Consider the following 17,792-nt stretch of genomic DNA (forward strand, 5'->3'; position numbering starts at 1 on the left):
GTGAGCACCCACACTGGTTAGGGAGAATTGGGAGTTGCCCAGTGATGGGCCCTGACCCCAACAGTCCCCAGTCTGGCTGGAGAATTGGCTGTGCTAAAGAATTGACTGTGCGAGAAGCCAGGCCGCTATACAGAGTGGCAGGCTTAAGTAGGAGGGATTTCTCAAAAATAAAAAGTGAAAAAAGTGAAAAGTGAAAATTGTCCAACACTGTTTGGACAATTCTCTCACAGCAATCACTCCAGCCTACTCCCCACCCAGCCAGGCAGTGATCCCAAGGTTGCTCAGAAGGTTGAGTGGAAGACCCTGCATGCCCCCAGGGCACTGGGAAGGGTGCGCGCCAGAACCCGTGAGACTGAAGCAACCTGGCTGAGCACACTCACGCTCACACCCCAGCCCACAGCAGTAACCCTGGGGAAAGTGCGCTCTCAGGAATGCCTGGATCCTACATGCAAGGTGCCAGGGAAGGGTGCCAGACTAGCTCTGGGTAGAGTGCTTACTAGTCTGACTGAGTGCAGAGTAGGAAGGGAGAAAAGCCATACTAATCACCACCTAGCCTGCTGCAGCCAACAAGACCAGAAAAACTGATTTTCCTAGTTTGAAACCAACAAGAGCCTTTTTAAAAGTAATTTTTAAATTTTTATTATTTTTTATCTTTCAATTTCTTATTCCACTCTTCCCTTCTTTCTTGTTTTGTTTCTTCTTCCTTGCTTTCCAATTTTATCTATTCTTGCTTCCTTCTTCTGCTTTTTTTTTAAATACCCATAACTGAGACAAAAAAAACCTGGAACTGTGAAAAGACCAGAGTTGGACCCAAAGAGGGGGCATCCCAAGAGCTGAGACAGTGTGACAAATTTCACTTTGCTATTACAGTGAACCTGCAAGTTATTGCATATTTGTATTATTATTTTTTTCATTATTCTTACATCTTTTATTTTAATAGTATTTTTGTATTCCTCTTCTTTCTGTATAGTTTTCTTTACTTGGCTGATTATATTGTATCATTTGACAGGTTTCCCCTGTTCTCTCTTTCATAATGTATTGCTAATTTACTGTCCTTCATTTCATTCTTGTTCCATTAGAACACTATTGAAGGTCTTATACTCCTTATTCTTGTTATCCAGATCACATAGATTCTGTCATATGATTGTTGCTCTAATATTGTAAATAATAGCTGTCCCATACAATTGTAAGTACTACACAATACACCTCCCAGCTCCTAGCTCACTTCATGGTTTCCTGAACTGTATTACTGTAGTGGTTAACTCCATTCTCTCACACACTACACCTGTTTACTATCTTCTACTCTCACCTTACCACAGAATCTGACCTCCCATGACCTCACTGCTTTCTAGATCGAACTCACAATCCTTCCCTCCCCAACAAGACTCTTATCTTCTTTTCAACCTTTCTAAAAAGTGGCTAGTTGGGTGAAAGATCACAGTTAACACTATACATAGCCAAAGGATTTCCTATTTCTTCTCTACCACCTGCTGCTGTAAATATCATAAAATACTTTACTGCTCTCTTAAACCATTTTGCTTTTCCCCTCCAGTTGATCACAAAAAAAAAAAGTAGGTGGAAGGAGTGAACACCAGGATACCCATTGGGAGAGGAAATCCAACAAGAAAGGAACCACCAACAGATAACAACAGGAAAGGTGAAGGAGGGAGTGGAAACCACACAAACCTCAATCCAGGACCTATCTGAAAATACAACTAAGCAGTGGAGAAACTAACCAGTACAAAAAACTGAACAAGAGAAAGAGAGAATCCTCAAAACCTTGAACACACAGAAGAACCAGCTTCAACACAACCTGCCCTCACCAGCACAACAAAAAAAATAAGAGGTGGTGGACACAGTAACCCTCAGTTAACCAGCTGGTGGGAAGGACCCACTAAAGAAAGACCCAACAACAATAAACCCAGAGACAAACACAGAACAACTGAAATGACAGCCCAAGACCAGTTACCTCAGGAGATGAAGGAGACTGCACCACTGAATCTCAAAGGTATTCTATCACAGACATTCACAGCATAGACCCAGCCAGAACAGATCAATATAAGAGGCTGAGGCTAACAAAAAAGTCTCAAAAACAATGGGAAGACAAAGAAACAATCCCCAAATGAAGGGAAAGGAGGAAGCCTCAGAAATAATGTAGAATGAAATAGAGGCAACTCAACTATCAGATATTGGGTTCAAAGCAATGGTTATCAAAAAGCTCAATGAGCCCACAACGAATTACCAGAAACTACAGAGAAACTACAATGAACTCACTGCAACTATATCAACATGAAAAAGGAAATATAAAATATTAACAGGGGCCAAGAGGAAATGAAGAATACAATTTCTGAACTGAAGAACACAGTAGAAGGAATCAAAGCAGGATCCATGAAGCAGAATATAAGATCAGTGATCTGGAGGACAAAGTAGAAAAGAATACCCAGAAAGAGCAAGAAAAGGAAAAGAGGGTCAGAAAGAATGAAGAGGGGTGAAGAGAAGTGCAATATAATATGAAACATAATAGTATCCATATAATAGGGATACCAGAACAAAAAGAAGAAGAGCAAAAGATAAAAAACCTATTTGAAAAAGTAATAATGGAAAACTTCCCCAATTTGATGAGAGAAAAAGTCACACAATACAGGAAACACAGAGAGTCCCAATCAAGAAGAACCCAAAGAGGCCCACCTCAAGACACATCATAATTCAAATGGCAAAATTCCAAGACAAAGAGAGAATCTTAAAGGCAGCAAGGAAGAAACAGTAAGTAACATACAAGGAAGCCCCAATAAGGTTAGCAGCTGACTTCTCAATGGAAATGCCCCAAGCCAGAAGGGAATGGCAAGAAATACTCCAAGTGATGAGAACCAGAGGCCTGCAACCAAGGCTACTTTACCCAGCAAGGTTCTCAATCATGATAGAAGGACAAATAAAAAGTTTCCCAAACAAAAGAAGTCTAAAAGAATACACCTCCACAAATCCAGCTCTGCAAGAGATGCTAAAGGGACTGCTTTAAGGAAAGGAAGGAAAAGAGAGAGAGAGAAAGGAACAAAGGTATGTAAATGGCAATGATTAAGTAGCTATCAATAATAACCTTAAATGAAAATGGATTAAATGCATCAGTCAAAAGACATAAAATAGCTGAGTGGATAAGAAAGCATGACCCACACATATGCTGCCTACAAGAGACCCACCACAGGATAAAAGACCTGCACAGGCTAAAAGTGAAGGGCTAGAAACAATTTTCCAAGCAAATGGACATGAAAAAAAAAAGCCAGGGTAGCAATACTCGTATCAGACAAAATAGACTTCAAAAAACGACTATGAAGAGAGACCTAGAAGGTCACTTCATAATACTCAAGGGAAGAATCCACCAACAAGATATAAATATTGTACATATATATGCACCCAACATAGGAGCACACAAATACATAAAGAAAGTCTTAGAGGACATCAAGAAAGATATTGACAGACACAATTACAGTAGGGGATTTTAACGCCCCACTGTAAAAAAATGGACAGATCTTCCAAACCAAATATCAACAAAGATATTGTGGCATTGAACAATGCCCTAGATGAAGTGGACTTAACTAATATATATGGAGCCCTTCATCCCAAAGAAGCTAAATGCACATTCTTTTCAAATGCACATGGAATATTTTCAAAGAGAGACCACATGATAGGACACAAACAAAGCCTCACCAAATTCAAGAACATTGAAATCATATCAAGCATTTTCTCTGACCACAAAGGACTGAAAGTAGGAACCAACCCCAAGGGAAAAACCCCAAAACACTCAAAATCATGGAGATTGAATAGCATGCTATTAAACAATGAATGGGCCAAGAATGAAATTAGGGAAGAAATCAAAAGGTTTCTGGAAACAAATGAAAATGAACTTACAACAACCCAAAATTTATGGGACACAGTGAAGGCAGTCCTGAGAGGGAAGTTCATAGTGATACAGGCATACCAAAAAAAGATAGAAACATTTCAAACAAACAACCTAACCTTATGCCTACAAGAACTCGAGGAACAACAACAAAGACAGCCCAGAGCAAGCAGAAGGAAGGAAATAACCAAGATCAGGAAAGAATTAAATGGCATGGAGATAAAAGCACAATTCTAAGGATCAATGAATCCAGGAGCTGGGTCTTTGAAAAGATAAACAAAGTGGACAAGCCTTTAAGAAGGCTCATCAAGAAAAAAAGAGAGAGGACCCAAGTAAACACAATCAGAAATGAAAGAGGAGAGTACAACTGACAGCACAGAAATACAAAGGATTGTAAGAAATTACTACAAAGAATTATATGCCAAGAAATTTGAAAACCTAGGTGAAATGGACAAATTTCTAGAAAAATATAATCTTCCAAAACTGAATGGAGAAGAAGCAGAAAGCCTGAACAAACCAATAACAGCAGATGAAATTGAAGCAGTAATCAAAAAATTCCCAACACACAAAAGCCCTGGACCAGATGGTTTCACAGGAGAATTCTACAAAGCATTTAAGGAAGAGCTATGCCCTGTCCTTCACAGAGTATTCCAAAAAATCCAAAATGATGGAAGACTCCCAAACTCTTTTTATGAAGCCAGCATCATCATAATCCTAAAACCAGATAAAGACACAAGAAAGAAAGAAAACTTCAGGCCAGTATCTCTGATGAACATAGACGCTAAAATCCTCAACAAAATATTGGCAAACCACATCCAACAATACATTAAAAAGATCATATACCATGACCAAATGGGATTCATTCCAGGGATGCAAGAATGGTAAAATATTTGCAAATCAGTAAATGTAATACATCACATAAATAAATCAAAAGACAAAAACCACATGATCTTATCAATACATGCGGAAAAAGCATTTGATAAGGTACAGCACCAATTTATGATAAAAATACTCAGCTAAGTGGGAATAGAGAGAGCACTCCTTAAAACAATAAAGGCCATATATGAGAGACATATAGCCAACATCATACTCAATGGGCAAAAATTAAAATCTTTTCCACTAAGATCAGGAACAAGACAAGGCTGTCCACTTTCACCACTTCTATTCAACCCATTACTGGAAGTTTTAGCCACAGTGATCAGACAAGAAAAGGAAATAAAAGTCATCCAAATTGGAAAGGAGGAAACAAAACTGTCACTGTTTGCAGATGACATGATAGTGTACATAGAAAATGTATAGACTCCACCAAAAAACTACTCCACCCAATAAGAGAGTTTGGCAAAATAGTGGGATACAAAGTCAGTGTCCAGAAATCAAAGACATATTTGTATACCAACAAGGAAACAGCAGAAGCAGAAATCAAGAAAAAAATCCCATTTGATATAGCAAAAAGGAAAATAAAATACCTAGGAATAAACCTAACCAAAGAGGTAAAAGACCTATATTCAGAAAACTACATAACACTGAAGAAAGAAATCAAGGAAGACACAAACAAATGGAAACATACCGTCTCCATGGACTGGAAGAATTAACATTATCAAAGTGTCCATACTACCCAAAGCAATTTACAGATTCAATGTAATACCTAGTAAAGTACCAATGGCATATTTCACAGACATTGAACAAACACTCTAAAAATTTATATGGAACCATAAATGACCCCAAATTAGCTGCTGCAATTTTGAGAAAAGGAGCAAAGTAGGACAGATCATAATACGTAATACCAAACTGTATCACAAGGCCACAGTAATCAAAACAGTCTGGTACTGGCATAAAAACAGGCACATGGAACAGTGGAACAGAACAGAGAGCCCAGATATAAACCCAAGTCTCTATGGTCAATTAATATTTGACAATGGGGGTAGCAACATAAAATGGAGTAAAAATAGCCTCCTCAACAAATGGTGTTGGGAGAACTGGACAGCCACGTGCAAAAAAATGAAACTCAAGTACCTACTTACACCATACACAAAAATAAATTCAAGGTGGATAAAAGATTTAAATAGAAGCTGTGACACCACTGAAGTCCTAGAGGAGAACATAGGCAAGAAAATCTCAAATATTTCACCCAGCAACATTTTCACTGATATCTGCCCGAGAGCAAGGGACATAAAAGAAAGAATAAACATATGGGATCTCATCAAAATAAAAAGCTCTGCACAGCTAAAGAAAACAGTATCAAAATAAAAAGAACATCAACTGTTTGGGGAAACATATTTGCCAATGATACCTCAGACAAGGGTTTAGTATTCAAAATGTACAAAGAACTCACAAGATTCCACTCTAAGAAGACAAGCAACCCAATTAAAAAATGGAGAAAGGACTTGAACAGACATTTCTCCAAGGAGGACATACAGAGGATCCAGAGACACATGAAAAGATGCTCAGTATCACTAGCTATCAGAGAGATGCAAATTTAAACCACAATGAGATTCCACTTCACACTGGTCAGAATGGCCATCATAAACAAAGCAACAAACAAGTGTTAGAGAGGTTGTGGAGAAAAGGGAACCGTAGTACGCTATTGGTGGTATTGCAGACTGGTACAACCACTATGGAAAGCAGTATGAAATTTTCTAAGAAACTAAAAACGAATCTGCCTTTTGACGCAGCAATTCTACTGCTAGGACTATATCCTAAGAACCCTGAAACACCAATCCAAAAGAACTTATGCACCCCAATGTACATAGCAGCACAGTTTACAATAGTGAACTGTTGAAAGCAACCTAGATGCCCATCAGTAAATGAATGGATCAGAAAACTATGGTACATTTACACAATGGAATTCTATGCAGCAGAAAGAAAGAAGGAGCTCCTACCTTTTGTGACAGCATGGATGGAACTGGAAAGCATTATGCTAAGTGAAATAAGCCAGGCAGTGAAAGACAAATACTATATGATCTCACCTTTAACAGGAACCTAAACAACAAGACAACCAAACAAGCAAAATATAACCAAAGACACTGCAATTGAGAACAGACTGACAGTGACCAGAGGGAATAGGGGGAGAATTTGAAGGGAAACAGGGAAGGGTTTACAGGAACAAGTATAAAGATCACAGGGACAGAAACTAGGGAGGGTGGAAATGGGAGGGAGGTGGGGAGGATTTGGGGGGGTGCACTGGGATGGGAGTAAAAGACCGAAAACTGTACTTGAACAACTATTGAAATAAAAATTTAAAAGTTAAAATTAAAGAAATACATGCATTAGCAACAACAGGATTACATTTGTTCAGGTGAAAAATAATATAATAATTAATAAATAATAAAACAAGAATAATCTCTGTTTCAAGTACTAACCCTGTGTACCTACTTTTGCCAACCCCTGTACATTTCCAGTTTTTCAGACTGGGAATCGTCTGAGGAAGCACATAGCATTTTCCCAAGAAATAACCCTCAAGGGTGGAGCCAGAACTACAATCTTGCCTTTGAATTCCATTCTTGTGATATATTTACTATTACTGGATGTCTTATTTAGTACATTCACACAGGTCAATCTGAAGTCCACCCATTAAAACACACACACACACACACACACACAGGTTTTTCTTTTAATGCTGTACAATTGCCCAGTATGAACAAGATTTATTAGCAGAGAATGGTCTACTATGGACTAGTAGTTAAGATCTCATAGTACTTTTAATTAGTTCTAAATCATTGTGGTGTGGTAAATTTTGAGAAGTGAGATCTCTGGGAAGTCTGTAATTATATAAAACCCAACAAAAAATGAATATAAAACAAAGACTTTGCATTTCTAAAGATCTCTCATCTTTGTTCTCTCCCCTCCTCTGTCTATTCTTCTTCCCTTTCCCTGTTTTCTGTATCTGTATGCATGGCTTTGCAGTATGCGCATCTTAGTGGTATGGTTCCTCTGTATCTTCATCTTTTATTTTTTCCATATCTTTCTTTCCATTTTTCTCCTCTGTTCTCCTCAATTTTCCAATTATTTTATATTTCTAGTTTTCTTTCTCTTAGGGAATTTATCCTAAAGATAAATTTTCACACAATAATTCAAATAATTCAAATAATTTTGAAATATATTCAAAATTAATTATTTACAGCACAGATTTTAATAAAAGTAAAAGCTACAAATGACACTCTCTCCATCTCTTAACCCTTTTCTTCCACTTTTCCACATTTTTCACTGCACCTCTGTCTGAACTGGACATAATTTTGAATAAAGTTATATTTGATAGTATATTTTTTGTTAAAATTTTTATCTTAATTTTAATGTGACTTGGATTTATTCCATATTTCTTTTTAATGTATAACAAAAACTGCATCAAATGTATTTTTGTATTAATAAATATTTTTCCTCAGCAATGTTTTTAAATTAAAAAACAGAAAGGTCTTCATTTTCCTATAGCAGAACACAGAAATGACACATTCCAAAAACAGGTGAATAATATGAATACCAAGATCACACCAGAATAACTTTTCTCTTTTTTTTAAGGTTTTATTTACTTATTTTTAGAGAGGGAAGGGAGGGAGATACAGAGAGAGAGAGAGAAACATGAATGTGCGGTTGCTGGGGGTTATGGCCTGCAACCCAAGCATGTACCCTGGCGGGGAATCGAACCTGCGACACTTTGGTTCACAGCCTGTGCTCAATCCACTCAGCTACACCAGCAACTTTTCTTTTATTTGATATAGCACAGCCCTAAAGGATCTATAAGAAACCATAAAGTTCTCTTACTCAAGAAGACTTGTTCCTGAAAAGTATTTCTTGAGCATGACATATTCTCTTTCTACCTAGTTCTTCTGCACCAAAAATATACAGATACTAACTTAATTACCATTAACTTGGCTTTTTAAAAAAAATTATTGATGTTTTTAGAGAAAGGGTGTGGAGAGAGAAAGAGAGAGAGAGAACCATCAGCTTGCTGTTTCACTTATTTATGCACTCATTGGTATGTGTTCTGACCAGGGATCAAACCTGCAGCCTTGGCATATGTGGAAACCAAGCTGCCCAGCAAGGGCTAATTGCCATGAACTTAATCTCACTACTTTAATTTATTAAATATCAACACCTAATTTTTATATGAATTGTTTAGTAAGATTACTGTAAATGATAAAATGTCAAAGTCAAGACTCTAACGTGACTCAAGGGGACCTTAGCTGACACATGTTTTAAATATTTAATCCTTAAAATGTTCTTGTCTTTTACTTTTTTCTAATTCTAGTTGGCATTCTAATAATAACCATTGAAAGGACTCTGCAGGCTTAAGTTTGCTGTGTAACTCCAAGGCATATTCCCTATTGCATCACAAATTAATAGAATAAATTCCAGTGTTTATGATTATCCACTGTGAGAATATGTATTTAAGGAAAAATTCTGGAATAATCAGTTAATCCCCTTTTCATCAGAAGAAAGAGGATAGCTCTTTGTTTGAGAATAGCGTTGGACTCCTGGCAAGGTGAAAATTTTGGTCATTCTTTGTATTTAAAAAAAACTAAAAGGGAGAAGACATAGAATAAAGTGCTTACCATTTGTTTGGAACATCTGCTGCCTTAAAAATGTATGAGGATAGAATAATGCTTCCAAAACCAAAAAAAGGGTAAGATATAAATTCAGACACATAGCACTTTCTAGTCTGCTCCTCAGATGCACCCTCTGTCACATCCTCCTGTTGCTTAATATTATTTTTAAAAGCCTGAAGTATTTAATTACACTATTATAAAAAGTGAAAATGCCAATAGCTTTGGAAGAGTCACCATTTGAATTTTAAATTTGAGTGTCACACAAATGACTGATTTTCCCCCATTATAAATCAGAGATAAGAAGGAAGAGGAAATCAGTAATCACAGATCAGAAGGGGTAGGCTGAGTCCCAGAGAAAAACCTCACTAACTTCACAAGTTTGCAAACCTCTTGGTTTGCATCCTCAGTTGGAGTGAGGCCCTATCACATCAACATAAGGCTCAGAGTTAGGGATCTTACAACAGAAAGACAGCTCACAAACCTTAACTGAATTAGGGAAGAAAATTTTACATAGACCCTTCCTTGAACCTCCACAAATTTTACCCTGAAATAACCCATTTAAGCAGTCATCAGCTCCTCTGGAATTAACTCAGGTCAGGGACAAAAGATCTAGTGATATAATACCTACTTATCATTTTTTTCTAGAATTGGCCTAATCACTGAATGTTTTCATAGTTCAGTTTAAGAGATATGAATTGACTACTAATCACTTCATTTGCTCTTATATCAACATCTGTGGAGTAAAAAGAATCAATATTTATTTCTCCTGTATAGATTTAAAAATCAGTTTTTAAAGGACCAAGTGACTTAAATTTATAGAGTTACCAAACTGCAGAAATGGTAACTTGAGTAAGATAGAATAATTCCCAAACCAATGCTCTTCCTATAACATTCATGATACTATCTAAAACCTTCAAACATGCAAGGACAATAGAGGTTTCTACCATCTAATTTAACTATCCTATTTATTTGTCAAGTAATTGTCTGGGTGAAGACGTGCAATGGAATTAAATTTTATATAATTCTCAGCTCTAGTATCAATTAAATATTTTTTATGTTCTTCAGGCTTATCTAATTTAAAAAAACTTGTAAAAGTATGTAACTATATTTTAACACCTTAAAATATAGAATCAATAGATTATCAGAAACCACACTGTCATTTTCAAACTTTTGTTAACTATCTTCATGCCATGAACATGCCATGTTGGCAGGGATGATATTAAGGAGATTTACTTTAAAGCACAAAGATAAGACACCCTGTTTTTTCAGAATGAGTTAGAAATAGACAAAGTATGTGAGAGAATGTGAATTAACTAAGGCGTGGCTGAGAATGAGCAAATTTCAGAGGGTAATATTCAGAAGGAAAGGCTTAACACTGAAGAGCAAGTTAATCATTTTCAATCTGCAGAAAAATCCATTGAAATGAAACACTTAGAGGGCACCTACAATGCTCACTCCACCATGGACTGAGAAAAACAACCTGTTGTCTCAGAATTAATGGAAAGACAGGCATTGAATATAATGAAGTAGAATGCATGTAGAGAATAAAGTGAAAAAAGATTTAAGACTAAAAGAATGTGGATAAATTAGAGAAAAATGTGAGACATAAGGAAAAGACCAATAAGGAAGAAAAAGCAAGGGGTATAACAAATGAGGAAAATTGCAAGAAAAAAATAAAAGCATAAAATAAAAAATAAAAGAAGCCAAAGAAAGTGTAAAAAGAATAATTGAAGAGACTGAGTGTCTGATGCTAGAATTAACAGGAAGAGAATAGGAAGAGATAAAAAAAAATAAGAAGCAAGAGGAAATGGATGGGGAAAGATGAAAGAATGAGATGCTAGCAAGGTAATCAGGTCTCCAAACACCTGGTTCCAGGAGCTGGTCTGATAGCAGTGGGAGTCCTGGCCTGCTCAGTGTTGCCTGCAAAGGCTATGTGTTTGTACTCTGATATATGGGAGCGGGGATATCAGCAGCCTCTCTACCTGTGTGTTTGTATCAGTTGAAATAACAAAGGTTAGAGCTGCAAGCATTCAAGTCTCCATTTTATCCTACATTAACAATACTTCTTTGCCTTATCTAACTAGAACAAAAAGCTTGTCCCTATGAGTTCTGCTGGGTATTTCAGGGGGCTTTTTTCCCCCAGGAATTCATTTTGTACAGAACAATGTCCATCTGAGGCATATCTGTCTTTAATGTCTGTGATGAGCACAATTTAAGAATCAGTGGAACAGAAAATATGTAAATGAGAGTGGGAGAAGAAAATGGATTAAAGATGTGAGTGGTAAGGAATTCCATCTGTTAGTAATAGACATGGATGATAGCAAATAAAAACAAATGAAGAATGGAAGAGACTGTAACTCTCAGAGTGCTGCCTGTGTCCGAAATTGTCAGCCCAAAGAAGCATGAAATAACTGTGAGAGCCTGGAATTCAGCAAGTGTCAGAATAGGTAATGGAAACTGACTTATTTACTAAGAGCAGGTTGGTTTGGAAGAGTGAGGAATGAATGTGGAAGCCAATAGGTGTCTAGGGGGGTAAAAGACAAGAAAGTGCCTAAGCTCATTTGAAGGACACCAGAGATATTTTTTTCCTATTCCAATATGCTTCAACTCACTATGTGTGTTTACATGTTTGAATATGTATTTGTAAGCACAAATATGTGCTCATGGGTTATAAATTCCCATTCCATAACCTCTGACTGCTAGTTATAAATGTTACTAATCACATAGAACAAGTGCTCTGATGTTTAAATGTACCCTAAAACACCAGCATATTGCTTAAATTTCCCATGAGTTCTTTTTAAGTCTTATTTTCTTTTCCCTGTTTTAAATTTTATTGTTGTTCAAGAAGTTGTCTGCATTTACCTTCCACTTGTTCCCCCAACCCCAGCCGTCCCTACTTCCTTCCCTTAATTCCACAACCCCCCAGGTTTTATCCATGTGTCCTTCATAGTTGTTCCTGAAAACCCTTCACCCTTCCCCCCCACCCGTTATCTCCTCTCCCATCTCCCCTCTTGTTGAGGGAGTTATTGCCCATTTGTTCTTAATATTGATGTCTCTGGTTATATTTTGCTTGCTTGTTTGTTTTGTTGATTAGGTTCCACTTAAAGGTGAGATCATATGGTATTGGTCTTTCTGAAGCCACTATGGAAAACAGTATGGAATTTCCTCAGAAAACTAAAAATGGAACTGCCTTTTGGCCTGGCAATTCCACCGCTAGGATTATATCCTAAGAAACCTGAAACACCAATCCATAAGTATTATTTTTCTTATTCTTTCCTTCTTTTTTCTCTTTCTAGCTCCTCTTTCTGGGGATGCTACTAATAATTTCTGTCAAATTTCAATTGGGAATTTTTTCCTCTCCAGTCTTCCCCACAACATTCAATAACACTTTTAAAAGGTTTGATTGAGATATACTCAACATAAATATGTAATTTAAAGAGTGTAATTCAAGCCCTGGCCATGTAACTCAGTTGGTTAGCATTTTTCTGATACACCAAGGTTGTGGGTTTCATCAGAAATAGACATGACTTATACAGAGAGGTGAAAAATACTAGCAAGCATTAGCCCCTACCTCAATGACTAACATAAGGCTTAGTCACACAAGCTATCACCTAATTTTTCTTTAATAACCTGAATTTTCTATGACTCAGTCAATAACATCTTACAGGTGAGGCAAACCAGACTGTAAAGTCTTCACATACTAGGAGCCTTTGCAATAGAAAGAAAGATATTTCAGCAGGTAGATTCAATTGTTAAAAGTCTAAAAACCAACAATTTATGCAACAGGTTATGCAACAAAGAATTTTTAACTGTTAAAATTCAATGTCTAAAAATAATTTCTAATAAATTAGTACTTACACAGTTCTTTGAAAAATACCTAATCAGCCCATACTTTCAAAATGAAAGTGTTAAGCAAATGATTTATATGACCTTGATCAACTTTCCTAAACTCTCTAGTTTTTAGATCCTTTATTAAACTGGGGGAACTAATAGCTTATAGAGCAATGTGATATAATGTCAAGTCTTGAATCTACATTGCATTATTCAAATGTTATTTTGGCCATCTTTTCTTGTATTTTTGAAATTTTTTATAATAAAAAGATTAACATATTTTAAAAATTAAATAAACAGTGTAATTCAATGGCTTTAAGTGTTTCTACAGAGTTATGCAAGCATCAAAATGATATGATTTTAGGACATTATCACCCCCCAAAAAGAAACTCATACTCATTAGCAGTCACTCTCCTACTCTACCCTTAGCTTTAGGCAACTCCTATTTTCTATCTCTACAGATTTGCCTTACCTGGACATTTTGCATAAATTGAATTATACAACCTGTGAATCTTTGTGACTGGCTTCATTCATATAGCATGATGTTTAGTGGTTCATACAAGTTGTAGCATGTATCAGTAATTCATTAATTTTATTGCTAAATTGCATTACATTGTATCCACAACACTTTTGAAAAACAAGTATTGCATGTAATTTAAAATCAAGGAAATATTGGTATTTGTTACATTATAGTATTTTGTTATAATTAGCAATCTTTCATTTTTAAATCATTCCTCATCAAATAAGCCCAGATATCAAAATACTGTACATACATATTTCCTTATAAAAATATGTTTCCACAAGCATAGTAATATAAAATTGTAAAATAATCACAAATATGCAACATTGCAAAAGCAACATTTTATAACAATAATAATAGAGAAAATACACTATTTAATGCACCCTGGTTAATTATCTTGTGTATATCCTGGGGTGAACACAACCAATCCCTTTGGAGACCACTATATAGACTAAGCCTTACTTCTTGATGTCTCCAACATGAATAGAATTATTATTTAGACTAGATTATTCCCCCAAAAGGAGAAATATTTACACAAAAATATCTACACAAGAAATATGATTATTTAAGTGCCTAAATAAAATTACACCAGTTGATGGGAAGCAAACAATTTTCTAATCAACTTAAACTAAGGAATACATCCCCTTCTTTCTACCATTTCCTAATGAGAATGAAGAAAACTCATTGCAAATTTAAGACTCTTAACTGCAATTGCCTTATTTTTTTTCATGTCAATGACTATATTAGATTACATGTGCTATATTACCAGCTCTGGCTCTAGTATGTTTTGATTTTATTAGTTTGAGGTTGTCAAAATATTTTATATATTGTGATAAATTTTATATTACATAAAACTATTTGAGGGAAGCAACACTTGGCTATCATTATGAGATTTGAGGAAGAACTAGGTTATAAACATATAGTGAGCAAGTGAAATTGGATTAGTATTAAGATTTAAGAACAGGATGTGGAGCAGATGCAGTACTGGGATCCTACCAGGGATGTAACTCAGGGGTGATACCTTTAAATTTGGTGAAGTATGTATATCCTGCGTTATATCCTGGTGACCAGTTTCAAGTAAAGGTGCACAAGGGCACCAGAGTGGAACAATGTCATGAGAACTATTAAGGCAGAAATTCAAGGAAGAAAAAAGGCGTATAACTACTGGCCAGGAATGAGACATTCTGCAGGAACTGAAGGAAAATGCAGCTGCAAAAGCACTTTGCTCTGTGGGGAGGAAGGCAGGAGACCAAAACCAAGCAACTAATCTAAACATTGGAGATAGTATACCCCCACTAACAACAACAACAACAAAACCTAAACATTTTGATAACGGTTAAGTTTGGCTTTAATCAGGAAATTTCTCATATACCTCAAGCAGAGTAGCTCAGAGTCCTACAGGACCACAGTTATGTAGACACACTTAAGTGGAAACAATAATGTAGCTATAAGAACAGTGTCTTAGGGAAATCAAGAAAATAAAGGGTAGAAAGGTTAACTCAAAACATAGAGCTATAAGGCATAAGTTGTTTACAGCTAATGAGTGTGTGATGTGGCAAATATTGTTTTTATTTGGATAAGAACTATGGAATAAATAAAAATGTGGTTATAACACATAATATTTTGTTCTTTGTTATTCTGTAGGCTAAGGAGTGATGGAAAGCAAGAATAGCACAGTGGTGACAGAATTCATCCTCCTTGGTCTGACGCAGTCTCAAGATGCTCAACTCCTGGTCTTTGTGCTAGTTTTAATTTTCTACATCATCATCCTCCCTGGGAATTTCCTCATCATTCTTACCATTAGATCAGACCCTGGCCTCTCAGCACCCCTCTACTTCTTTCTGGGAAACTTGGCCTTCCTTGATGCATCCTACTCTTTCATTGTGGCTCCCAGGATGCTGGCAGACTTCCTCTCTAAGAAGAAGGTCATCTCCTACAAGGGCTGCATCACTCAGCTCTTCTTCTTGCACTTTCTTGGAGCAGGGGAAATGTTCCTTCTTGTTGTGATGGCTTTTGACCGCTACATCGCCATCTGCCGTCCTTTACACTATTCAAATGTCATGAACCCTAGAACTTGCTACACCTTGCTGTTGGCTCTGTGGCTTGGGGGCTTTACTCATTCCATTGTACAAGTGGCCCTTATTCTCCACTTGCCCTTCTGTGGTCCAAACCAGCTGGATAACTTCTTCTGTGATGTGCCGCAGGTCATCAAGCTGGCCTGCACAGATACCTTTGTGGTGGAGCTCCTGATGGTCTCCAATAGTGGCCTGCTCACTCTTCTGTGCTTCCTGGGGCTTCTAGCATCCTATGCAGTGATCCTATGCCGGGTACAGGGACAGTCCTCTAAAGGGAAGAACAAGGCTCTTTCCACATGCACCACACACATTATCATTGTGTTTCTCATGTTTGGACCTGCCATCTTCATCTACACTCGCCCATTCAGAGCTTTCCCAGCTGACAAAGTAGTTTCTCTCTTTCACACAGTGATTTTTCCTTTGCTGAATCCTGTGATTTATACCCTTCGCAACCAGGAAGTGAAAGCATCCATGAGGAGGTTATTGAGTCAGCACACAGTTTCCTGAATGGAACAGAAGAATGAGAAAAGAAAGAAAGGAGAAAATCTAGTTTGAATTAATTAAATCATTTATTTGTTATATACTGAATCAGTCAGTCATTTAGAAAATATTATATTTATTCAGCACTTCTAGTTTTCAGGCACGTTTTTAAGAGTTTGAGTAAGACAGGTAAAATTCCCTGTCTCCTGTGGTTACATTCAAGTGGATTAAGACAGGTTACACTATTAGCTTGAAAAAGAAAACATAATATTAAAACAAGATAGTGCTCTAAAACAAATAAAAATAATATTATGCTAGAGTTTGGCTGGAAGATGGTAGTTAGTTTACTTTTGGTTGTTAAGCAAGGTCTTATTGAATGGTGTTTAGCTGATATTAGGATGACCTGAAAGAAACAGCCATACAATTACCAGTGGACAAGAAATTTGTGGGCAGAGATAATGACTAGTACAAGGACACAAAGACATTATGAGCTTGGTATATTTGAAGGGCATAAAGAGGAATAGAGTAGCTGCAGTGCAATTAATGAGTGTGAAAGTGGCAGGGATTGAAATTAGAGAGGTTGGTATGAACAAAATTTTACATTTTAGATGGTGGTAAGAATTCAATTCATTCAAATTTCAAAGAGAGGACATGAAGCAAAAATAGTTATCTAATGTTTCTCATTTGACTTAAGGCAAGAGCCTGAAGATTCTGAATAAAGAGCTTAAAATAACATTAAGTAGAAAGTATCATGCTGTTAAGTATTTCTTTATGGACACTTAAATACCTAATTATTTTTTCTTAATTTGGTGGATGGTGGAAAAGAAAGTTGTTACAGTCCATGGAATGCTATCATAACAATTTAACTTTACATTTTAAGTTTTTGGAGTTTTGTCATCATTAGTAATGGTTATTTTTTAAGTGTTAGAGAGAAGTTCAAGTTTCTCAAGAATCTTTTCACCCTAAATGCAATGAGGATAGGTATTTGGTGTCTCAGTCATTATTTGGTTACAGATAACTAAACCACTCTGGTTATTTCTTAAAATGGGAATGATATAAGGCATTGGATATTTACAAAATCATGAAAAGGGCTATAAGAGTAGTCTTTGATGTGGCAACCAGTAATAAATCTCAAGACATTACCAACAAATTAGTATATACAAAGAGTTACTATCCTTATCCTTATAGCAGTTGTGGAGCTAAGAAATATAGAAGTCTTTTTTTTTTTTTTTACTGCTGGTTCTAGGATCACAGCACTTGAAAATACTGCAGAGTTGCTCTAGTACTTGGATATCCCCACACAAAATGGAATTCTTGCATTGTCTCTGTGCCCACTCCCATTATTTCTAAATATAAATCTTATGTGAGTGAATCAGAAGTCCTGGGTATACATCAGGGTTTAATTCTAATCCAAGAGGTCTATGGATGAACAAGAGATAGACTGATTCTTACAA

General features: G+C 36.4%; 1 protein-coding gene across 1 annotated transcript; it reads left to right on the forward strand.

Moving 5' to 3' along the window:
* The first annotated feature begins 9,325 nt into the window (after window positions 1–9,325).
* On the forward strand, window positions 9,326–16,986 carry LOC114490335 (olfactory receptor 4N5). Its single transcript, XM_028504315.2, has 2 exons — window positions 9,326–9,509; window positions 15,428–16,986. The coding sequence occupies exon 2, from the start codon at window positions 15,439–15,441 to the stop codon at window positions 16,363–16,365; it is 927 nt and encodes a 308-aa protein (XP_028360116.1). The 5' UTR covers window positions 9,326–9,509; window positions 15,428–15,438; the 3' UTR covers window positions 16,366–16,986.
* Window positions 16,987–17,792: the final 806 nt, after the last annotated feature.

The sequence above is a fragment of the Phyllostomus discolor genome, chromosome 1 (assembly GCF_004126475.2).
Source record: "Phyllostomus discolor isolate MPI-MPIP mPhyDis1 chromosome 1, mPhyDis1.pri.v3, whole genome shotgun sequence".
NCBI classification, from domain to species: Eukaryota; Metazoa; Chordata; class Mammalia; order Chiroptera; family Phyllostomidae; genus Phyllostomus; species Phyllostomus discolor.